The sequence below is a fragment of the Artemia franciscana genome, chromosome 1, assembly GCF_032884065.1.
Source record: "Artemia franciscana chromosome 1, ASM3288406v1, whole genome shotgun sequence".
In the NCBI taxonomy this organism is placed as follows: Eukaryota; Metazoa; Arthropoda; class Branchiopoda; order Anostraca; family Artemiidae; genus Artemia; species Artemia franciscana.
This window is the reverse complement of record NC_088863.1, coordinates 1,276,477-1,302,089: the sequence shown is the minus strand read 5'-3', so window position 1 is coordinate 1,302,089 and position 25,613 is coordinate 1,276,477. Positions and strand designations below refer to the sequence as shown.

At 34.6% G+C, this 25,613-nt stretch overlaps 1 protein-coding gene across 5 annotated transcripts in view; it reads left to right on the top strand.

Annotated features, from left to right (window-relative positions):
• Positions 1-25,402, top strand: part of LOC136043853 (serine-rich adhesin for platelets-like) — a 267,313-nt gene extending 241,911 nt beyond the window's left edge. For all 5 annotated transcript variants that reach the window (XM_065728839.1, XM_065728804.1, XM_065728812.1 and 2 more), the window contains 4 exons: positions 1,825-2,998; positions 16,810-17,425; positions 18,545-19,634; positions 25,208-25,402. In XM_065728839.1, coding sequence (XP_065584911.1) covers positions 1,825-2,998; positions 16,810-17,425; positions 18,545-19,634; positions 25,208-25,228 — 2,901 coding nt within the window. In that variant the 3' untranslated portion in view covers positions 25,229-25,402. The remainder of the gene's footprint in view (positions 1-1,824; positions 2,999-16,809; positions 17,426-18,544; positions 19,635-25,207) is intronic.
• The last annotated feature ends 211 nt before the right edge of the window (positions 25,403-25,613 follow it).

The following is a 25,613-nucleotide window of genomic DNA, read 5'->3' as shown; positions in this document are numbered from 1 at the left end:
AATTTGGTTCCAGTGGTAAGAAATGCAGGGGACTTGTAAGTAATAATCGTCTGTTAGGCTACAATCATCTTCAGCGAAGAGGGATTTGTAACTTTTGCTAGTTGGTGTAGCCTACCCATACTTACTGTAACCTAGAATTAAGTGTTTACGCAACGGGTACAAACGATAATGTAAAAACAATGAAAGCACTGAGGGGTTTAAACTTTCGCTAGTTGGTGTACCCACACTCTCTGTAACATATAATTAATTGTTTATGCTACGGGTACAAACGATAGCGTGAAACAATGAGGCAGTTTTGTAATAATGAGGCAGTTTCGTAACAGAGTTTCATCTATGGTATTTTAATCCTGAAAAGTTACGGATAGCTTTATAATACCAACTAGATTATATAAGATATTGTTCCAAGTCTTGACCCGTCACGATGTCTACGATCGAAAAGGATAAAGTTCAACTGGCTGCAAAGTCAATTTAGTCCCTTCTTTCAATATTTTTTTCTTATTGTTGTTTTTTCAACGCTGAGGAATAGCCTTTGATGATGTGATTACTGATCGCGTTCTTACTGATCAAGTCGGGCGGTAAAAAACAAATTAATGTTATTAATTGTTTGGTTCGGGGTTATCAGTTTGAGGGAGGGGAGAGGGTTGAAATTTCCTCTAGATTTATCAAATGCCTTTTTTAGTATTTGGTATAGAACAAACCTTTTTTGTTTTTTCTTTGAAAACAAATTCGATTCGCTTTTTCTTATATTACAAGTTGAAAGTTTTTTTTGCTGGAAAGGATGTTTTTAAATTAAATAAATGCTTCTTGGTTATTGCCTGGCAACAGTTAAGCTTTTCAATTAAATTTCAAGAACTATCAGGAAATTTTGCTTTCAATTAACCTTGTTAGGTGGACAGCACAAGGAGAGAGTGCTGCATCATTCCTTTAATTCACCTTGTTTTAAGTGGACAGCACAAGGAGAGAGTGCTGCATCATTCCTTTTTGACAGATTAACCTAGGTAAAAACAAAAGAAGAACAAATCGCCCATGATATACATCAGGTAATCAGGTAAGCTATACGTGAATCGAAATGGGATAAAACAAATTTGATAGTTTCGCTTCCAATTAGCCTTGTTAGGTGGACTGCACAAGAAGAGAGTTCTGCATCATTCTTTTTTGACAGATTAACCTAGGTAAAAACAAAAGAAGAGCAAATTGCCTATGACATATATAAGGCTTATCAGGTAATCAGGTAAGCTATAAGTGATCCGAAATGGGATAAAAAATTGTGATAGTTGTTTCTGTTGATGGACTTTAAAGTAGCTTTTAAAAATAATTAATTTATTTTATAATTTAATTATAATTATTAATAATTATAATTTAAATATAATTTAACTAATAATTAAATTATAATTTAATTTCATGTTGAATTGTGTATTTGTTTTGGGATTGCAAAATTTATAGTTTGGCATCTGTAACGTCCTAAAACGTTCAGATGTCGAAACAAATAATTTAATGCCTCTCCCTGAAGGGTTGCTCACTTAAAAAAAAAAAGCATCTTTCTTTCATTGACTGACCTGAAATTCAGCCACCCGAGCGAAATTTGACATTTGTTGGTTCAAATCCCCTACCTCAACCCCTCTCCCCCTGAATACGGCCTTGCTTCTAATACAAACATTTAAATTGAAACCTGTATTTCGGAAAACATTTTAATCTTTGTTTCCTAGGTATATAGCTCTTAATTTTAAGCTTCTATTAACTTGTTTATAGCAACTATTCGCAACTATTAACTTGTTTATAGGATAATGTAGATCTTATTTTTTTATCGACGTCATTTTGTTTTAGATATCTGTATCCCCTTTGTCCGATGCACCCTCCGATTCAAATTCTTCGTCTAATGATAGTGCCATAGAAATCTCACCAACGGTCATTATAAGCCGTAGTTCTTCTCCACTTGATACTTGGGAATATAAGATACCAGACCCCCCTACCCCCTTTAAAGACTTATCTAGTGATGAAGAAGTGAGTGACATCGTGAGTGACCTTTTAAACACTGCCTCATTTCAAGAAGCGTTGCTCAACGAGAGTGAAGGTGAAACAAAAAAAGTGGATGAGATCATAGATGTCATCAGTGAGACTGGACCTGAGACTTTGACTATTACAGAGCCAGTCAAACCGGATATATCTGAGATAGTTCTTCAAAATGAATATATAGGAGAAAGCACAACCGATGTGAAAAAGCATGTGGCAATTAACAATCTCTATGAGACGTTGGACACGCAAGCTCTGAAGGAGTTGACTTGCAAAGAGGCGTCGCAAGTTAGTGAGATTTTAGTAGAGCTGAGTGAAACATTAAAAAAACGTGAATCAGATAGTGAAGTGAAGGAGGCTCCACCAGTACCTGATACGATTCCTCCAACTGAAAGCTCAGAGTCAAGTAGACGATCTAGTATTTCTGAGTTATCTGATAAGATGAGGTTCTCTATATCCACTTATAAATCGCGTGTCGAAGAAGAGGGCTTGTGCTATGAAAAGAAACTCTCGCGCGTAGATTCAAAAAAATCGACAGGACTTGACAATGATTTAAGTAGAAGAAGCTCAGTTTGTTCGGAATCATCACGGACCAGTGAAATTAGAGATCAAAATGAAAATGTGATCAAAATCAGTGAATTACATGATCCAATTATTATTCCTCCTCCTATAATTCTGGATGAGCCACTTGTAACTGAAGAGCTAATTATATCAGAAAATAATGTTGAATCAATTGTGTTGCCGCCAATGGATTTTGTTTCAGAAATAACCTCTGATTCACTAATTGAAAAAGTTGAACTAAAAAAAGAACAAATTATTTTAGATCTTGCTAAGCTTGAACCTGTTGCTACTGACCCAAGTTCTTTGAGTAATAGCACCTTATCGAGTCGTCGGAACTCAGTAACCCCTAATGTTGAACCTTCTTCTGACCTGCCTTCGCCTCTATCATTGCTACTTCCTGCACCCTCTCTGTTTGCTGATGATGAAGGTAAATTATATTTTTTTTTTATTTTCTAGAGTTTGATGCTAGGCATACCCCCTCCCCTCCGAGGAAATTTTTCATTCATGTAATTTAGGTTAGGAAGAAAATGGGTACTTAAGTGATATACCCCTACCTAATATTATTCTAATATGTTTCGCTGATGCTCAATCCTAATGAAATGTACCAAAGTAAGATAAAAATATAGTATTTTAGAAACAAATTTGGGCTATATATTTGCCCATTGGGGGGGAGGAGATAAAGTATAGTGGGTCTGTCCCCTAAAATGCAAATACATAGCCCAAATTATGTATTTCCCATCTATTCTGCCCCTTGTCTTGTCTCACGCTAAGCTTAAAGAAACGATAAAATTCTACTTTAGCTACTTATGGGTATTTTGGAAAGGGGATATGTTAGGAAAATGAAACTTTCAGGGATGGGTCTACAGGCTAAAGTGTGTCCCGGGAAGGTATTTTTAAGCACCTACCTCCACTACCCAAAATATCTTTAGACCCATCCCTGAAAGTTTCATTTTCCTAACCTATTCCCTTTCCGAAATAGCCATAAGTAGCTAAAGTAAAATTTTACCATCTTGACTTACACGAAAGTGTCGCTCCTATAGAAAGTCATTGAATCAGTCGTGGACACATTATACAATCATGTTTAACCAAATATTATTCTTAGATGCATTTGACATGTTTCCGCATCCATACTATATGGTAATTAATTAAGAGGAAAATTGCAACCGTTTGGCATATAAGAGCGGGAAATTAATTATTCAGACAACTGAAATTAAATCTCATGGCCACTGAAGGTAAAATAAGAAAACTTTCCCTTACCGAAGTTAAATAGGCTTTTTTGGCAAAAACAATTTAGTGGGAAAAATATGATTCACTATTTGACCCAGCGCCAACCTAGGGATATCTGCGCAGACTTGCCCTCCTTGACAAAATTTGAGTAGGTGCCCTTACTTTTAAGACAAAATATTCAACTCAAGTATTTACATTTATATAGGCACCATAAAATTTGCTCCAGCGGGAGGAATGACCTGGTTGAAACCCCTTTCCCGAGAAGTAAATTCATGTTTTTTAAGCCAAAAAATCATATACGAGACACACAAAAATGATCGAATTTCTGGACGGAAGAAACTGACAACCAAATCCAATAAAAAGGAAAAAAAGATAAAGAATACGACATTGGACTCGAAGCCCCTAATGGCGGTGCCGATCTCCGATGCATAACCCTTCTGCTAGGAAGTGCGATGGGACTGGGATGCCAGCCAGCTTGTGCGTTCGCTCACCCTTCAGTTTTACCTTCTCCAGATTTCTCCAGGTATCCATTTAGAGCTGGGTCAACTCTTGCTGAGGTTACAGAATCACACAACTGACCCCCGTTCCAAACCAAATAATCACCGACATCTGGACTTGAACCCCGTCCTCAAGAGCAAAGGATTTCAAGCCTAGCGTGTTAACCACTCCGCGAGGACGGTAGAATATATAACTCATAAAGGAAAATATATAACTTACTAAAAATAATATATTTGTAACCTCCTTTATGAACAGGAGAAGTGGATTAACAGAAAGAAAAAACAAGACCTAGGGCATAAATAATCAATAAATGAGCATTCATTTTACACCTAGAGAAGGGTATCTCACCCCCTTTTGTTAAGTTGATCATCAGTTTTTTGTTTTCTTTTATTTGAAGTTTATTTATCTTATTTATTTATTTTTCGATGATAAGTAAAATATTTTAAAGAAATGGATCGGATTAGATATCAGCTATGCTTACAGGCCATGTGTCCTATTTTTTTAGCTGATGAATGAAAGTTTATAGTATTGTTTTTGAATTAAGTTACCTACCTAACTACATTTCGACAAAAACTACAAAAACAATCTAACAAAAGGAGGAAAATTTTTTTCAAGGAGGAGAGAATATTTTCAAATAATTCGTGGTAACGAACTGTAAGGAAGGAGCGATTTGGTTCAATAGTAACTGAAACATTAAAAAACGGGATTTTAATATCAATAGACGCATCAAAAGAATCAGATTATTATGCCGATTCCAAATATGTAAGATTCATCAAGTTTAGAGCTATCCATTAAAAGTTAGGAACCTTGGAAAATTTGCCAGATTTTTGGAATATGGGGGAAACACCACCTAAAATTAAAGAGATCTCAATGAAAATCACATCCTCAGTTTCAAAATACCAGAGAGCCCTGCTTTAAAATGTTCAAGCTCCTATCTCCACAAACATGGAATTTTGCTATTTTTGCCAGAAGACAGATTACTAATGCGTGTTTATTTTTATTTTTTTCATTTTTATTTTGTTTCCATGGTCAATTTTATCAAAATAATAGTCCTAGAGGATCAGGAGAAGGGTGCATTCGAACGGAAATTGAAAATTTTAGGGCCCTTTTTAAGTGACCAAAAAGATTGGAGGTCAACTGGGCCCCCTCCCACACTCATTTCCCCAAAAAATTATTTGATCAAAAATTTGAGGTACCCATTTTGTTCAATATTGTTAAAAGATCAAGTAATTATGTCTTTAGTGGTAAAATGACCCCCCACAGTCTGTGAGGAGAGGCCAGTAAGTTATGAAATTCACCCATTGTTTACGTGTAGTGTTTTAATCAGGAAGTATATAAGCAGGGTGAGCCAAATTTACTGGCATTATTTGAAAAATGAACAGAAAAATATTCCATATATAAAGGTTTGTCCCTGCTCAATACCTTCCTTTTTATCCTAAAGTGTGACTGTTTGTCCCATTTTTTTAGAAGGTCTACTGAAGCACGGGGCCTTTTAATTAAAATAGGAAGTTGTTGTTTTTAAAGTGCTAATAGCTTTAGCGTAAAGAGCAGCTATTGAGGAGGGAGCAACCCTTCATATATGGCATAAATTTGACAAAATTAATATTTAAATTTAGTTTTAATTTGTCATGTACGGTGAGGCAAATTTGAACCTGCATTAGTTGAAAAACATTCAAAATTTAAATAAATAAATAAACAATTTTTTTAACTGGAAATAAGGAGCGATATTAAAACTTAAGACGAACAGAAATTATTCCGTATACGAAATGGGCTGTCCCCTCCTCAATGCCCCACTCTTTACGCTAAAGTTGTGACTCTTTGTCACAACTCTACTTTTTAAAACAATAAAAACTTCAGTGTAAAGAGTGAGGCTTTGAGGAGCGGACAGCTCCCTTCATACACCGAGTAATTTCTATTTGTCTTATGTTTTGTTGTCGCTCCTTATTTTCAGTTAAAAAAAATGTTTTTTTTTTTTTGTTTTTTTTATAAGACATCAAAACGTTAGAAGCCCCAAACTTGCCTCATCCCATAGCCGGCAATCTCGTAGTTCATCTGGCTGAAATGCCTCATTCCAACCTGTCCTCAATTGCGGATAGAAGCTGCAGCTTCACTAGCTAAAACATGACAATTGCCATTATTATAGTAATTACCATTGTAAGTTATCATTTGGTAATTACAATTACCAAAATATATAAAATTACCATAAAATATGAAAATTATCCACATTATGAAAATAACTGAGATAGGGGACATTAATAAAATTACTGCGACATCCTTCGCCTGTATGCGTGCTAATATTTGAGTTGAGAATCGATTTATAGGGCGTAGGAGGAGCGTGTGCAGCTGAGTTGGTCTCTGGAGGTTTTGTAGTTGGCTTATTTATTGGTGACAGTACTTTATATCATAAATATTGGTACTTGTGTGTTATTCAGAACACACTCAATAAGTGAAGTTAGGTTCTTTCGATGCAGACTACTTCGATTAAAAACTACGATGCAGGTACATTTTAATTAAGTATTTTACATATAGAGGTGGTTAGGTTAAGTTAGTTAGGTATTTGATATAATGCACCCCCCCCCGCCAATGTGCAAATATAATCCCAAACTTTTGATAAAGCTAATGAAATGAAACAACATGATGAAAATATAGTACTTTATTAGGAAAATTATAAAATTACCATATAAATGGTATTCTACTGTCAGCAAACCACTTATTTACACGCAAATTGACTTTTTTCAAACATGGCCTATTGTTACACTGCCAAACATGTTCCTTCTCGAAAGAGTATAAAGTCAGGTTGTGTCCATTGACGCACTGTTTTGTTATGGGCAACAACCCATAACAAATACCCATACAAAACCCATAACAAAAAATAATATAATTGCCTCTTCTTCAGTCTTTGGCAAATCCCAAATCTTCATTTCAAAATCCATGTTCAGACACTATCTTCTATCACTACGCGTAGCAAACTGAATTGAGTTTTGTCTTTGTGGCTATGAATTCGGATTTTCTCAGCAAAATTCTTGTGTGTGTTTTATAATGGACAATTACCAAATATTTAATTAAAATGTACCTGCATCGTAGTTTGTTTCAAGAAAGAACCTAACTTCACTTATTGAGTGTGTTCTGAATAATACACAACTACCTAAATATTTGGTACTAGATTAAAAATTACTGTTTTGACGTAGGCCTACTAAAGCCAATCAACGCTTTTTGAGATACTGTATTATGAAAGTTGAGAATTAAGTGTAAGTCAAGGGTTTAGGTGCTAAAATCAAACCCAAAATTGGATTCTGATCAGCTCATTTTCAAGATACTGATACTGCTGTAACCACTGATTTTGTCAATTTCGATAATTTTAACTTTTAAAAAAGGTTCATAGGAAAATGAATGTGTATGGTTTTATCAGTTTAAATTTATGGCATTTTAACTAACTTCAATGTAGGTCAGTTGCTTAGAACTAACGGAATTTTAAAATATACTTCACGAAAGTATTAAGTAAAATTTTGAATGAATATTCCATTAAATATAACCTTGCCTACCACTGTTTAATGATCAATAAACTTTTTAGTTAACAAAGAAGCGATAATGAACAGGTTAGCAAATTTTGTTGTAACGGGAAAGAGATCCGGGTAGTAAAAGAGGTAGGTTATTTAGGTTTTTATTTTTTAGCTAATGGCACCTGGAAAAAAAAATACTACAGGCACTTTTGGAAGAGGCAAAGTAAATATGTTTACACTATTTAAAAACAGTGGCCAGATGGAGCGCATTTCGGCGCTTTTTAGAGAGGGTTGTGCATTGAATTTTTCGAATCGGCGCATTTTTTGAGGGGGAGAATTGTTTATTTGGCACACTTTCACTTGAAAAATGGAGCTTTCGGCGCATTTTTACTTTTTGGCGGTGTGACTTAGTCTAAGACACTGGAAACACTGTGTATCAAACATAAATTTAAAGCCAAAATAAGGTCAATTCTTCATTACGTTGCTGAGATGTTGGGGACAGACCCGGCTAAACAAACGAAGTCGTTTTAGCTTCAGCGTTATAAACGAATGTATGGATTTCATTAAACGACGCATAATCTTGTTATAAGTGGAAACTTGGTTGGAATCATTTAAATCGTTTAAAAGCTCGAAAATTTGTAACAATTTGGTATATGACTATCAGCTTTAACTTTATTTTTGTCATTTCAATTATTTACTTCTAAATCTGATATAGCCTACAGGGTTAAAATCAAGACAAAAACAATACATTTCATTCAAGGCTACATCCAGAGGTGGTAAGGGGGGTAAAACCCCCCTACCCTGAAATGTTTGCCTGACACGTAAAAACATAACAAAAATGAATATAAACGATTTGTTAAAGCGTTTTAAAGTGTTTTTTCGCCCCCCCCCTCTGAAAAAGAATCCTGGATACGACCCTGATTTCATTGAACTTAGTTTTTTTATTGACAGGTATGACCGTTGAGGGGCTCGGACATGATGTAATGTAACATTAGAAGAAATGTAATGGGCATACTTCATCATATCCTGTAACTTATCTTTCGAACCTTATCTATCTAAATATTTTAAATATTTGTACTAGAATTCTAAATGAATCAGCCATGTTCCGGAAATGGATATTTTAAGTACAATATTTTCCTTTCATCATTTCCTTTAGATAAAATAAAGCGTTTTATGCCTGTTGCAGTGTTGCCAGGTAATTAAGTGCTGATAACAATAGTCTTGAACCTTAAATATCAGAATCATCAGTTACATGTCAAGAAATGAAGCAGAATGAACATTATTATGGGTGTAAATCTCGGATGTCAAGGTTACATGATTTCATTTTTCCTCATACGTGTTTTGTTGCATTATTGACTTGTATGTTCCAAGGCATACCAGTGCTAATGGGTCGCTTCGTGTTCACCCAGTGGTGGTTTTAGGTCTCATAATCTGGGGCGGGGGAAATATACACCATAGGGGTGTTAAAATACAAAATAAAAGGAATTTAATGCCAGAAAAACTGGGGGGCAGCTGTCCCCTGCACAGGCTTAGAACCTCCACTGTTTTCACCTCGGGCAAGACAGTCCCTTAAAACTTTTTGTAGACTCAAGAAGGTCTTATAAGAATTTTTGGGGTGGGGGGGGCAAAAGAATGAAGAAAGGGTTCACCTTGGGCTTTGTATAACGGTCTCAAATAACATTTTATCTACGTTAGATCAATTTGCGAGTTGTAGAAATATTTGGGGGGGGGGGGTGGTAATAAATTTGATGAAACTTATATATTTAAAATCAGCATGAAAATCCGATTCTTTTGATGTATCTTTTAGCATCAAAATTTCGTTTTTTATAGTTTCGTTTACTATTGAGCCGGGTCGCTCCTTACTACAGTTCGTTACCGCGAACTGTTTGACATACTCCCATCCCAGACGAGGATGACCTGACCGGATCTGCTCTTAGACCGGACCAATTCTCAGACAAAATTAATTGGGCAAAATTAAATAAAAAAATAAGTTTTTTTAACTGAAAGTAAGGATCGACATTAATACCTAAAACGAACAGAAATTACTTCGTATATGAAAGGGGCTGCTTCCTCATCAACGCCATGCTCTTTACGCTAAAGTTTGACTCTCTCTCAACTCTTCATTTTAAAACAGTAAAAAACTTTAGCGTAAAGAGTGGGGCGTTGATGTGGAAGCAGCCCCTTTTATATACGAAGTAATTTCTGTTCGTTTTAAGTTTTAATGTCGCTCCTTACTTTCAGTTATAAAAACTTGTTTTTTTATTTAATTTCTGAACGTTTTTGAATTAATGCATGTTTTGATTTTGGCTCTCCGCAGAGGAATAATTAAAACAAAATTTGCATTTTTGGGGGGGGGGGTAAATGGCTTTCTCATAGTTTTGATCGGATGATATTGAGAAAGAAAGAGCGGGCAACTAGAAGGCAACTAGAACTTTTAATTTTTTACGAATGTTATTATTAGTAAAAGATATACGTAACTTATAAATTAGCCTGCGGAACGAACTTTTGTATTCTCATGTTTTTATTACATATATGAGGGGGTTCACCCCCTCCTTAGTACCTCGCTCTTTATACTAAAGCTTAAATTTTGTCCCAATTCATGTGAATGACCCCCTGAATCACAAAAGCCGTAGAAAAAACAGTTGAAATTACTAAAAATACTTTAGCGTAAAGAGCAAGAAATTAGGAGGAGATGAGCCTCTCATATGTGTAATAATTTCTGTTCGTTTTAAGTTTTAATGCTGCTCCTTACTTCCAGCCGTCCTGGCCGAGTGGGTTGGTGCGCTGGATTCAGGATCCCTTGTCTGAGAGGACACGGGTTCGAATCCCAGTGCACCCAATTCTTCAGTTTGGGACGGGGGTCAGTGGCGTGACTCTGTAAGCTTAGCCAGAGTCGACCCAGCTCTAAATGGGTACCTGGAGAAATCTGGGGAAGGTAAACAGGAAGGGTGTGCGAAAGCACAGGATGGCTGGCCCCCAACCCCCCATTGCACTTCCTGGCTGAAGGGCCAAGAAACGGAGATCAGCACCGCCGGTACGGACTGTAAAGTCTAATGCCGTATCCTTTACCTTACCTTACTTCCAGCTGAAAAAAAACTTTTTCATATTTATTTTTTCATTGTTTTTTTTAAATAATGCTAGAATATCCTGCGCTCCTGTCATGGAAATTCTATCCCCCCATGACAAATTCTTCGATTTAAAGTTCCCCCAACATATCCCCCTCTTCTCAACCCCTCCCCCAAACCAAAAAATCCGTGATCTGCCTTCTGGCAAAAAATACAGAATTCCACATTTTTGTAGATAGGAGCTTGAAACTCCTACAATAGGGTTCTCTGATACGCTGAATTTGATGGTGTGATTTTCTTTAAGATTGTATGACTTTTAGGGGATGCTTCCTCCTATTTTCTAAAATAAGGCAAGTTTTCTCAGGCTCGTAACTTTTGATGGGTTGTTGGGTTGATTTAGCTATTGGTATCAAAATTTGATTATTTAGAGTTTTGGTTACTATTGAGCCGGGTCGCTCCTTACTACAGTTTGTTACCATGAACTGTTTGAAAACTTCAAGCTCTAAACAAAATTTCATATTGCCTAATACACAAGCCAATCCTACGTTATCAATCCTAAAGAGACTATGGATGAGGGGGTCTGTAGTATGAACACTACACAAATTCTCAATGATAGTTTTTATAGGCGAAATTTTATTTCGCCTATATAGGGTAGATCCTAAGATTGGTGACCCATGGGGAAAAATTGACATCATTCCCTAAAAAAGTGAACTAGCGCAATCGCTTTTGAAAAAAAAATAACAGACACAAACCCTCCGTCTTGGAACCGCTATGTGTATACATAAAAATATTTGTATATTAATTATCATAGGTGAATCGACTGATAATCAAGACCTTTTGGGTACGTATGTCTAATTTCTTTGGAGGGCGGAGTTGAAATTCGAAAAACAAAATAGGACAATTACATGAAAAATGAGAGACAGATCTGAAAGATCTAGAAATTTGTAATGCCTTTCTCATATGAGAGAAAGTTATTTGAGACTAGCCTGTGTGACAAATGCTTGAATATAGGAATCTACTAAAACAAAATAAAAACCTGTAACACTCGATACTCAAACACACAGAGTTCCAATCACCAATTTTTTCATATTGGGCGCTAAAGTAATGCCTTTGGGTTAGCTATTAAAAGATCTCATGTTGTACTGCGGGTGGTCTTTAGATATATATCTGTGTTGCAATTCTTATCGCTTTATTACCTCATAGGTTTTTTTTTTTTTTTATTTCAAGGAAATTTGTCTAATTTTATATGTGAGGTCGTGCGTTTGAATGAAGTCATTAGTATTTGAAATATTTTTTTTTCTACGCAATTCTTTTAAATACTGTTTCTAGTTATATCAGCCTTTTTATGTTAGAACTTTGTAGCAAGGACAGCGAAACTGAGGTCTAAACGTTTCAAACAGTTCGTGGTAACGAACTGTAGTAAGGAGCGACCCGGCTCAATAGTAACCAAAACTCTAAAAAATGGAATTTTGATACCAATACCTACATCAAAAGAATCGCATTTTAATGCTGATTTTGAATATATAAGTTTCATCAAGTTTAGTCTTACCCATCAAAAGTTACGAGCCTGAGAATATTCGCGTTATTTTAGAAAATAGGGGGAAACGCCCCCTAGAAGTCATAGAATCTTGACGGAAATCACACCATCAGATTCAGCGTATCAGAGAACCCTACTGTAGAAGTTTCAAGCTCCTATCTACAAAAATGTGGAATTTTGTATTTTTTGCCAGAAGGCAGATCACGGATGCGTGTTTATTTGTTTTTTTGTTTTCTTGTTTTGTTTTTTTTTCACAGGGGTGATCGTATCGACCCAGTTGTCCTAGAATGTTGCAAGAGGGCTCATTCTAACGGAAATGAAAAGTTCTAGTGCCCTTTTTAAGTGACCAAAAAAATTGGAGGGCACCTAGGCCCCCTCCCACGCTAATTATTTTCCCAAAGTCAATGGATCAAAATTCTGAGATAGCCATTTTATTCAGCTTAGTCGAAGAACCTTATAACTATGTCTTTGGGGACGACTTACTCCCCCACAGTCCCCGTGGGAGGGGTAACAAGTTACAAACTTTGACCAGTGCTTACATATAGCAATGGTTATTTGGAAGTGTACAGGCGTTTTCAGGAGGATTTTTTTGGTTGGGGGAGGGGTTGAGAAGAGGGGGATATGCTGGGGGAACTTTCCATCGATAATTTGTCATTGGGGAAGAAAATCTCCATGAAGGGAGCGCAGGATTTACTAGAAATATTTAAAAAAAAAACAATGAAAAAATAAATATGAAAAAGTTCTTTCAGCTGGAAGTAAGGAGCAGCATTAAAACTTAAAACGAACAGAAATTATTACCCATTTGAGGGGCTCACCTCCTCCTAATACCTCGCTCTTTACGCTAAAGTATTTTTAGTAATTTCAACTATTTATTCTACAGCTTTTGTGATTCTGGGGTCATTCTTAATGAATTGGGACAAAATTTAAGCTTTAGTGTAAAGAGCGAGGATCTGACAAGGGGGCGAGCCCCCTCATATATGTAATAAAAAAATGAGAATACAAAAGTTCTTTACGTAAGCTAATTTATAAGTTACGTAAATCTTTTACTAATACAAATATTCGTAAAAAATTAAAAATTCTAGTTGCCTTTTTAATTAACCAAAAAATCGGAGGGCAACTAGGCTTCCTCCCCCGCTCTTGTTTTCTCAAAATCATTTGATCAAAATTATGAGAAAGCCATTTAGCCAAAAAAAAAAATGCAAATTTTGTTTTAATTATTCCTCTGCGGAGAGCCAAAATCAAAAACATGCATTGATTCAAAAACGTTCAGAAATTAAATAAAAAAAACAAGTTTTTTTAACTGAAAGTAAGGAGCGACATTAAAACTTAAAACGACCAGAAACTACTTCGTATATGAAAGAGGCTGCTTCCTCATCAACGCCCCGCTCTTTACGCTAAAGTTTTTTACTGTTTTAAAAAGAAGAGTTGAGAGAAAGAGTCAAACTTTAGCGTAAAGAGCGGGGCGTTGATGAGGAAGCAGCCCCTTTCATATACGAAGTAATTTCTGTTCGTTTTAAGTTTTAATGTCGCTCCTTACTTTCAGTTAAAAAAACTTGTTTTTTTTTTTATTTAATCAATTTTTAAAGGCGATGTGGTCAGTGATGCCACCTGTTGCACGGAAGTGCTATTAAGCACTATTTTATTGTGTTGCACTGTAGCACGTCCTCAGGGTTGCATAGCACTTTCCTGCTGTTTTAGCACTACTACAGTCAATTTTTTACTATAGCACGGAAAATTGCTGTCTAGTTCGCAAATTTGGGCAATTGTAGCACGGTACTTGTGTAATATACGCCACTTATGTTTAAGCTGTGTAAAACTCGACAACTGACCAGTTTCTTCCTCAACTTCTTTCAGCTTAGCGTGAGACAAGACAAAGACAAGTAAGATAATAGATGGGAAATATATAATTTGGTCTATATGTTTGAACATTAGGAGGGTGGGAGTGAAGTATTAGATATTTTGAATGCAGATCAGCATTAAAAATATCTTAGGTACAATTATTCTGCATATTATGAAGTAAGAATTGTTTTCTACCTTCAAACTGTCCAGATGCTTTACCCCGCCCCCTAATGAGCAAAGAGATAGCCCAAATTATGTATTTCCCAACGATTCTGTCACTTGTCTTTGTCTTGTCGCACGCTAAGCTGAAAAAGGTAACAAAGAATCCGGTTTGATGTCGAGATTTACATAGCGGAAACTTGATGGGCGTATAATACAAAAGTACCTTGTTACACTTTAGAAACTGAACGTGGTGGCAACCCTGGACGTGGTACTTAAAAGTTTTAGCATGACGAAACTATTTAGAATTGATTGGTCGGTGTTACTATAACTTGTAGGGCTTGGGTAAGATATCCGAAAAACGACAAAAAACGATAAGTTGATACCTACTATTCTAGAAATCTTAGAAAAATCATTTAAAAGTCGCTGTTTTGTAGCGGAGATAGAGATATTCATATTTAATGAAATTTACATCATTAGACAGTTTGAATTATGTCTTTTGATTAAATTGAGCTTAATTTATTTTTTGTAGCTAAGCAGGGGCGTAGCTACAATATTTATTGGGGGGGCAAGAGGAGGTGCTATTGCAGTAAGTGCTACTCAAGCGGTAATGGAGAAAAGTAACTATTTAACAAACACACTACTTGGTGAATTTAAAAATATTACATAATACATTATAAACAATAAACACACATTAAACAATCATAGATATAAGTGCTGGTGCTTGGCTTTTTCTAAAATTGTCAGCAATAAGCTGCTGCAGACGACAATAGTATAGCCCAAACAAGCTTTGGGATGAACAAAGGTGAATATCGCGTTAAGTCGGCTTTTTTCAGCCAGATTTACCACTAATGCTGCAGTACATATCCCCCCTCCACTTCCCCCACGCCCAGCTCAGGATGCTCAATCTCATAATTGAATTAAGCTCTATTCTAATTGCCCCGGGTATTTATTTACTCGTAATTTTGACTCAGTAAGATTTAATTTGTTGTACTAAAACGTTTAATATACGTGATTTATTTTAACATTGCTTGTGATTTTTTATATCAAATTGATTTGTTTTTGGGTTCGCATGTTTATATTAATAAAAAGAATTGATATCAGTGGGCCACATAAAACCTAAACAAAATTCATAGGCAGCGCAATAGCACTAACTAAAGATACAGGATAAGTCATCATAGATCGTGTAACATTATATTGTGACATATTCCCACATAGAAATAGCGACCGTATTTCCAAATTGGAAGTATTTGAAAAATAATGTTAGAAATATTAACCTATCCATTGGACATGGTTTGACACAGAATATCCAGAAAATTTGAATATTTCTTGGAATTATTGCGGCAGAAACCTTAGATTAATCAAAAATTGCCATGGATGCCAATTGGAAGGAAAAATGACTCCCTCAGTCATTTAGTTTGAGTTTGAAAATTACCTTCTCCTTTGTATCTTTGTTAAAATAAAATGAATTCTATAAAAAGATTTTTCTTGTGTAAATTAAGGCATGGGGGCATACATTTCCGGAGAGGGGTTACACTGAAAATCGTTTTTATGTTTATAATTCCATTCACAAGCAAAGCTCAATTTCCTAGTGCAGCATGATAAAACTAATAACAATAGAAAAATAGAATGAGTTATTCTCTGTATAGAAAACGAGAACAATAGGAAAAAAGAATGGGTTATATGCGTGGGTTATGGCTCGGTACAGGGCTGTACCTTGGTTTTTTTTCGAGGGGGAGAATTACATTAACTTTAAAAAATGCTCCAAAGATTTGTTTATGTTCATTTTTGTTACTTTGATATGAGTCGGACAACACAAATTTGGTCAAATTTGGATCATATTTGGTCGGAAAAATTTGCTCACAAATATGCATTTCCCAGGGTAAATTTCTTAGGATAGTTTTGTGTGCTTTTGAATGACTGGGTATAAAAAAAAGGCTGAAAAAATTTGGCCTGATTTTTATGACTGTAATGAAAGAAAGGCTAAGATTGTTGGGCTGCGAATTTTATTTCAGTCATGTTCTACATATTTGGGATGATGGTGGTTTAAAGGAAATCGAAACTTTGTGTGAGGGGGTAAATAATGTATCATTGAACATATCGTGCTGGTGGGGAAGCAAGGGTAGCTATTTTGACCTCTGGTGGTTTAGTGCTGCGATGAAATGTTATTAGTGCCTGTAGCAGTAAAATACGTTAAGTGCTAACTTGAACATGAACTGACGTGAAATTCTTGTGAGTTTCTCTAAACCGTTTTACGTATAATATCTTCCGGAAAATTAACTTAGAAAGAGCGCCCAGTACTGAAGAAATTGTTTAAATGGCAATTTGTCTCTCTTGGAAGACTTACGAAAAAATTTCAGGTTCTATATTTATTAACATATCTTCTGATTTAATGTTGTTTGTTATATTTCAGATCCTGAAGCCATTCGTCTACAAGAGGAATATATACAATTCCAGCAGCGTATTCTTGCTTATCAGCAAAAGCGATTAAATCAAGGAAGTAAAAACTGTGTAAAGCAATCCGAACCCTGTGAGACACCTGAATTAGCTAACCCTGAAAAAAATAATTACAAAGCAGGAGAATTTTCAGCTGTTGTTGAGAAATCCGAAAGTATGGATAAGAAAGTTGAAACACCTCCTAAACTACAGGACGAAAACAAAGTTGAGGCTGTAAATAGCACAACTTCAACTTCATCCTTAACAACTTCAATATTTCAACAGGTAGAGCAAGATATTACGAAAAATGGTGCTGCTGATCTGCCAAGACTTCATGTAGCTCACAAAACAGTTGTAAACGGTAATCACATTTTAGATAATCTTCGACACGAAGAAAACGAGCCAGTCATTTTAACACTAAATGAAGACCACATTAAAGCTTTTTCCGAGATAATAGAGGAAAAAGAACGTTCACCTTCTACGCAAGAAGACAAAGTTGATATGATTCCAGCGCCACTTACCTTTAGCTCAAATCAACCGGTGATGCTTGATGGAATATGTCAAACGGAATCTGATGATTATCATTCTCTAGTGTAAGCCTTGAACTGTTTCCTTTTAAATCTTTATCACATCTGCATTTATGATAATTTCCTACCCAGGGTTGTCAAAGCGCAGAAAAGAGTGACTTAAACAAATTATCAAAAATTCAATATATTGGGGGAAAAAACCTCTTAAAACTGTGTCTACAGGTCGTAAAATCTGTGTACCATACTCTCGGAGAGATTCCAATGATTTATTTATTTCATGTATTTATTTTTTTTAGTGTTTTTTTTTTTTTTTGCAAAGAGCATAGTGATGAAATCAGGTAAGTAAAAAAAATGAAAGTTTCAATCCTATATTCTACGCTGTTTCCAAATATAATAATAGCTGTCGTCAAATTGCTGTCATAATAGCTGTCGTAATAATAGCTGTCATACAAAATTTAGGTGATTTTGTTTTCAAAATTGCTCTATTTCTTTAACACATGAGACATTGCTGAGTGTGGCAGGATGTTAATCATGAGCTATCTTTAGATTGACACGTTATTTCTGTATCTGGAACACATAGTCCCGTCAGTTGATTAATTAAAAGCAAACTTTTCCCTTTTTTTAAAGAATAGTAAAGAGCTATATAAAACCAATGACAATCAGAGATACAATCAAATAATAATTCTAGCTTATAAAGACAATGAGCAACTATCAATAAATAAATGAGACAAAGGGAAAAGAAATTATAATATATAATCAAGTAACAGTTAAAATGAACAGAAACTACCACGAACAGGAGTATGTGGAAATAATAGTAGAAATTACCACCTTGTGTCGTAGAAACTACCTTGTGGTAGCAGAAAATACCACAAGGCTTCTAAGGAACGATATTTGTGATTTTTATTTATTGCTATAGAAGCAATTTTCCTTAAGAAAAAGAAACTCACTGCAAATTAAAAACGAAAAAACCTCAGCAATAAAATCTAGTAACTTATTGGAATTTTCAAGAAAATATAAAAGAAAACGGCGTAAAAAAATCTCATTACGTAAATTAATGTCATGCTAACTGATATACGATGGTATGAAGACAATTCCAAATTTCTAGTCTTAGCTACAACTTAGCCAATGTATGTTTAAACTGCTGAAAGTGAGAGAATTGTGTATAAATATATTATTTATTTTTAGGGGTATAGACACAAATTCTCGTCCAGAGAGTCAAACTAGCACTCGGAGTGGGTCAGATCAACCTGACGACGAAATATTCCGATATCGATATCAAGGTCCCCCGAAAGTAGTTATGGAGCCGTGGCGATCCCGGCCATCAGTTCATGTATCCATAAGCACAAACCCCGTCAATGCTTTCAATTTAGATGATCTTGAGTCGAAGATTAATGCCAAAAAAGTTGAAGAAACGATCGAGGTCAAGGAGTTACCAAAGGTCGAGTCTGTGAAATTGAAGCCCGTGAAAGAAAATCTTGAAAATAAAGACGAAAAGAGTCAAGTTGAAAGTAGAAAATTGAGCTTTGAAAGTTCAAGATCAGCCTTTGAATCTGTTACTAATAGAAAGCCGAATCTAGTCCGTAGAACATCTATTGACACGCCAAGGCCTTTTGAATTGAAATCGTTATCGCAGGTTCGTCGACCCATGTTCAATCCAGTCCAGGTTGGCAATAAGGTTGTGCAACCAAAAATGCCATTTCGTGTACCGGAAGTTCGTGGTTTTCCGCTTCGAACCCATTCCGAAGCAGAAGAAAAATCATTTGTTGAAAAAAGTCGTCATGACCTTATTGCTTTAGCAAGAAGGCCGTCAGCAGAAAGAGACTTAATATCTTCTGAAGACAGACATCATCTCTCAAAGCTTCGTGACGAAACTGATGCTTCTCGTAAAATAGATGTAGTAGTTCGAAGAAAAGTTTCTATCATGGAGAGGCCAAAATCAGCTGACGAGCTTGATGCGACAGCTCCGAATGCTAAAGAAGCATCTCAAAAAGTTGGAACTCTGAAACATTCTACTTCTGCAGACTTCCAGACAAGTTTTTGGAATGAACTAAATGGAATCAAGTTAAGGCCAGTAGCTGGTAAGCAGACAGAAGCATGTGCTCATCTTGCTTCTGTACCTGCTCCTCCAGGTCCCGCACCCCACATCTCAATATCCACCCAAAGCCTGCCTCTCTTGAAGAAATCAAATTCTTCAAAGATCCAGTCACCAATTGACACAAGAGGAGATCTTCTAAATTCTATTAGAAGTTTTGGGGAAAGCAATGGTCTTAAAAAGGTACGATTGTTTGTTTTTCTACAAAAAAAAATCCTAATTTTTTTCAATAAATTTCTAATATTCCCTTTTTTTAAAATAGGATAAACTTGAATTTTACTTTGTGAGAACATGAAATTTCCATGAATTTTTTCGTTGGATGAAATTAATATTGACCTTTTTCGTACAAAAGTTTTACGAATTAAAAATTTAGACTATATTTTATGTTTTTCCAAAAATTGCTTGTTCAATAATGGATTTATTATAAGAGTTACTTTGTGAATAATATCCAATTTTAAAATTTTCTTTATATGCATATTGAAAAAAAGCGCAGAAAATTACTATCAGTTCTAAAGAAAAAAAATCACGAAAATTTCTAAAATTCTAAAATAGAAATACGGTTTGCTTGTTGTTTTGTTGTTTTTTTTTTTTGTCTAATTCTACATGTCTTCTACTTAAGGTCTGCCTTTCGAGTGCCTTTTGGAATTGAATTTTAATTTACAAAACAAAAGGGACATTTCAAAAGTTACTCTTGGAAATAATGTTGCATATTCAAAATTTGAAAGTTAAAATATTCGAAAGTTAAATTAGAATTTTAATATATAAGAAACAAATTGAAAGGGTGATTTAATAGTAAATCTTTTAAAGAAAATAGCTTTATCTTCAATCCGCTTATTTTCTTCTTATTGTCAAAGAGATACTTATTATCTTCTTCTTTGAAATTCACTTGAAGCTCAGCCAACGAGAAAGTGAGACAAATGAAACAAATTCCGTATGCGAGTTCTGGCAAATTATCTAGTCCTGGCAAATACTGAGATAGATTAGAATAGGGTCGTGCTTTATTGCTGATGGGTCAAAGAGGTTCAAAGACTATCAGCAACCTCTTGTTTCTTTTTCTCAAAGTTTGAGTTTTTTTCACACTTCCTTTAGAAATGACTATTCGAAAATATTCGAAAGTTAAATTAGAATTTTAATATATAAGAAACAAATTGAAAGGGTGATTTAATAGTAAATCTTTTAAAGAAAATAGCTTTTCCTGAATTATCTTCAATCCGCTTATTTTCTTCTTATTGTCAAAGAGATACTTATTATCTTCTTCTTTGAAATTCACTTGAAGCTCAGATAGAATATATATCCCCATGGAAAATTTCCATCGTGGAAAATCCTCCACAAAAAAAAAAAAAAAAAAAAAAAACAGCCAAAGAATTCCATATTCGCTGAAATTTCCCCCGGACAATTCCCCAAAAGCATCTCCATATGTAGACTAGGGTCGCCAACGAGAAAGTGAGACAAATGAAACAAATTCCGTATGCGAGTTCTGGCAAATTATCTAGTCCTGGCAAATACTGAGATAGATTAGAATAGGGTCGTGCTTTATTGCTGATGGGTCAAAGAGGTTCAAAGACTATCAGCAACCTCTTGTTTCTTTTTCTCAAAGTTTGAGTTTTTTTCACACTTCCTTTAGAAATGACTGCTCAAACACAACGGCTGCCGAATTTGAGTGAGGAAGGGTCAGGGATGAGGAAGAAGTAGTCCCCCTTATATATATTTGGCTGATCTGCGCATTCTATATTCAATGTACTAAAGACCACTCTCGTTACGTTACTCAAACACACAAATTCGACAAAACCCAGAGCATTTTATCCACTCGATTAAAATAATAAATAGCAAAAAATCTTCTTTTTGGGTACCATCGAAATTTTTTTTTACGGATTTGGTCTTCCATGCTTTTGAGTGTTTTACGTATAACATAGGGCCAATGTTACATTATGTTCAGTGTAATTATGATATTCATGATTTACTGAGTGCCATTAAAACATTCAACCTTTGTGCTTATATTTTCTAAATTACTGAATATGCAATTATACTCTTAAGATATTTAATTATGTTGGTGACAGTCTGATTGATGGTCTCTCCCATAATGTCCACATATATTTTGCATAAGGCTATTATTTAGAAAGCAAAAATAAATAAATAAATAAAACAGTACGTTTTTGCACTTAATTTTCAAACTTTATGAAAGTCTTTCAAATGAACACCTGATGTGGTGTTCATTTCATCAGGTCAGGTATTCACACCTGACCTGATGAAACTTGGTCGTTTAGGAAACATATTGAGAACATGTCCGCGATTTTATTACCGAACATCCGATTACTTCAAAAACTCACATATTTTGTCCCGCTTCGCATTTTAAGGTTGTTGGATTTCACTATAATACATTCGTACATTTTATGTTGTTCTGCGGTATGGTTAGGGATGTTTCCGTCAGGAATAAATCCAATTCGAATCCTTCAAAATAATACCATCCGTTTACTCTGCAATAAATCTTATAGTGGTTCTGTAAGATCGGAGTATGGAAGGCAAAAAAAGTTTCTAGAGGGGATTTAAACCTTTCATTCCTGGAGCGTATCCAAGAAGGCAACCGGAATTAAGTCTTACCAGTGAGGTCAACTTATGAAAATTTGGGAGGTGACGTTTTTTTTATCAAAGTAGGGAGGCGGAGGGTAGGCAAATTTTTGTCTTAAAATTTGTTGTTTTTCCCAAATAATGGGCCATTGAGCCCTTTGGGATATTGTTTTTGTTATTGTTATTTTATGGAATTAGAACTTGAACTTATAAAAAACCTGAACTTGAAAAAAAAACGAAAATGCTAAAATAAAGGCATTTACAATGAAAATATCCTAAAAATTGAATTTTTAAATTTTATTGCCCTCCCATTGCATTCTATTTCTAGAATTTTTCAGTTTTTGGAATACGGAACGCTTTATCATCTTATAAAAGAGCTAAGACTATGAAAATGCTTTTATATATTCTTAACTTCTTATTTCTTTTATGGAAAACTCCCTATTCTAAAAACTACTATTTGTTGACAATAAGAGTGCTTTCTGCCTGAAAATGACGAAAACCGCATAATTTCGATAGTACCGCTTTCCAACTAGTTCAAAAATCGAGAAAGGGTGCATTTTCAAAAATGCAACCTTAAATGCATAAATAAAAAAGGTAAATTATGTATATACTACGGCAAGTTAGGTGGATAAACATCACTTTTATAAACTCGCATGACGCTGCTCGTTTCACTAATGCCGTTTTGGCCTTATCTCTTTAAAACTATTACTCATATATGCGAATTGAATGGACTGCTTTGCGTGTTGTTGTTTAACTCCTTTTTTCCAAAGCCATCTTTTTTTTGTCTGGGAGCAATTTCCATTATTCAATAGGACCTTTTGGGAGTCTTCCCAAAATGGGGAGGGGTCTTTGGGTTCCTCCTCTCCCACTGTCTTGAAATTCTCCTTGATTGTGTTAGGTGTCAGTTTTGGAGGTGCATACTTGGGGCACCCTTTGTAAAGGATTTGACATTGGACAGTGTCAAAACTATTTAATTCACCTTAACACCACTGTAGTTAGGTCATGAAAGCGAAAAAACTTTGAAAAGACAAATAATAAACTGTTTTTTTTTTAGGTATTTAGTCGTTATTCACTGATTCATAGCACAAATAAATAAAGTATTAAAACAAAGTTAATTTTTGTTTATAAACACCAAATATGTCTCAATGCTCATATTTGCCACCTAAAACATAAATCTATTAAGTTATGATTAATGATTAAATTGTTCAATCAGGAAAAAACTCATATTTGCCACCTAAAATATAAATCTATTAATATATGTTTAATGATTAAATTGTCCAATCAGGGAAAACAAGATAAACAAGTATTTAATGGAAAACAAGATTAGCATTAAGACAAAAATCGACTGGACATAACCAGTAAAAGAGGTTAGATTACGGATATTTTGAATCGATTTTCATGTTACAACTTCATCTTCAATAAAAAGCTACTAAAATAATTTAATTACGTGTTATAAAAAAGATAAAGTGATGAATTACTTATAAGAAAGGGAGAAAATTCAATTTAGCTAAACACGATGAAATTTCACTGTTCCTAGGATCAGCAACCTATGACCCAAATGTTACCGAGTGACCCATTCACTTAATTGAAGAAATCCTTTTGGTTCCGGAAAGACATTTAATATATTAAAATAAATGGAAAAACATGTAACAATTATTTTAATGAAACATAAAAATCATTATAGTGGTATAAAAAAAAGCTGAAAATTAAAGCAAAAAAAAATTATGGTCTACTATAGCATTAAGATGAAAAAATTGAGCGTGATACAGCATAGCATTCTTGTTGCATGTGTTGTTCTCTCAAGACTCCTTTCAAAATTCAAAATTTTATTTTGAATTTTCAGCTCTATAGATTTCTACATTTATGTAGAACCGCTGCAATATATTTGCTGAAGAAGAGTAAAACCAGCAGTTTTTATTACGAAATTTTATCTGAAGGATCTGAAGGCTACATATTTCAAGTCATTATGCAGTAGAACTTTTGTACAAGCACTGCATGTGGTCAAGTCAAAATTAACGGTGAAAACCTTTCAGAATACTTTATAAGTAATGCGTCTAAAAATCTATGTGACAAGATTTTTTCTTCCTTAAGCAAATACCTAGAAAATTTATATGGCTACTTTTAGCAAGTGTGGACGCACTTGTTTGAGGGGGGAGGCCACATGTGAAAGAGGGAGAAATTACTCGTGGATCCAGGGAGCCGGATGGGGCCTGCCCCTCCCCCTTCCTCAAAATTCTTCTGGTGCCCTCTTACCCTGTTTCTTTTTTTCACTCTTGTTTTTGAATAAAATTGTCAATTTGGTCAATTATTGGCATATTTGAGAAAATATATTAGAGAAAAGTTTTCTCTAATTAAACATTGACACTTGACGTTTTTTTATTGCTGCCAAGGGTGGTGCCTTCTTTCGACAGTGGTGAATCCTAGCTGATTAAACATCTAAAAAAATGATCAAGATTTGATCATTTTATTCAATTTATGTAAAATGATGACCTTGTAACGTGCAATTTGCTATGCATAGTAATTAATGCTATTTTCAGACTGGAATTTTTCAGTCTATTTTTCAGGCTTTATCTGGTCCTTCCAATGGTGTTATGTCTTCTAATTCCAGTACTTTAATGTATAAGTATTAAGTGAATCCCTTTCAGAAGAAATAAATCCTTTTGATTGAATTTTTTGTCCATTTGAATAATTAACTTTTTCTCCTTGCTTATACTAGTTAACAAACACAAATTAATTCAAAACCACTTTTAAATAGTTGATAAATTAAGCTACAAAGCTACAATACATTAAGCTACTTTCTTGTTTTTTCAAGACCTTTCCTTAGAACTCAAGATTCTCAAAAAAATGTCTTCTTTTCAAATCTGGTTTCGATTAAAAAACAACCGGACACAACTTACAGTTTTATTGTTTTTGTTTACTATATTATCTTGTTATATACAGTTTTCGCTAGGGCTTAATAAAATTGTGCTTCAAAACTCAAAAATAAGATCTCAGGTTAAGCCTAATGTAATGCACAATTTCACAATCTTGATCATTTTATTCAATTTATGTGAAATAATTATGTAAAACTATTATGTAATTATGTAAAACTTGTAACGTCTAATAACCTATTCTCAATTACTTATATACTATATGCTTATAACCTATACTTATACTTAACCTATACTTAGTTACTTTCTTTTATTTTTCAGACTGGAATCCGTCTTACTTGAAGAACGCAGAGTTGGTGCAATGTGATAGTGATTTGTTGTTAAATTGTTTATGCTCTTGTTGTGTAAGTTTTATACATTGTTGCGATACCTATAAGCTCACAAAGAGTACTATTTAAGTTTATTCGAAATGTATATTGATAATGTTTATTCAAAGTAAAGAGAGTATGCATCTTAGTAATCTTTGTTATCAAACAGTTCGTGGTAACGAACTGTAGTAAGGAGCGATCCGGCTCAATAGGAACCAAAACTCTAAAAAATTGAATTTTGATATCAATAGCTACATCAAAAGAATCGCATTTTAATGCTGATTTTAAATATATAAGTTTCATCAAGTTTAGTCTTAGCCATCAAAAGTTACGAGCCTGAGAAAATTTGCCTTATTTAG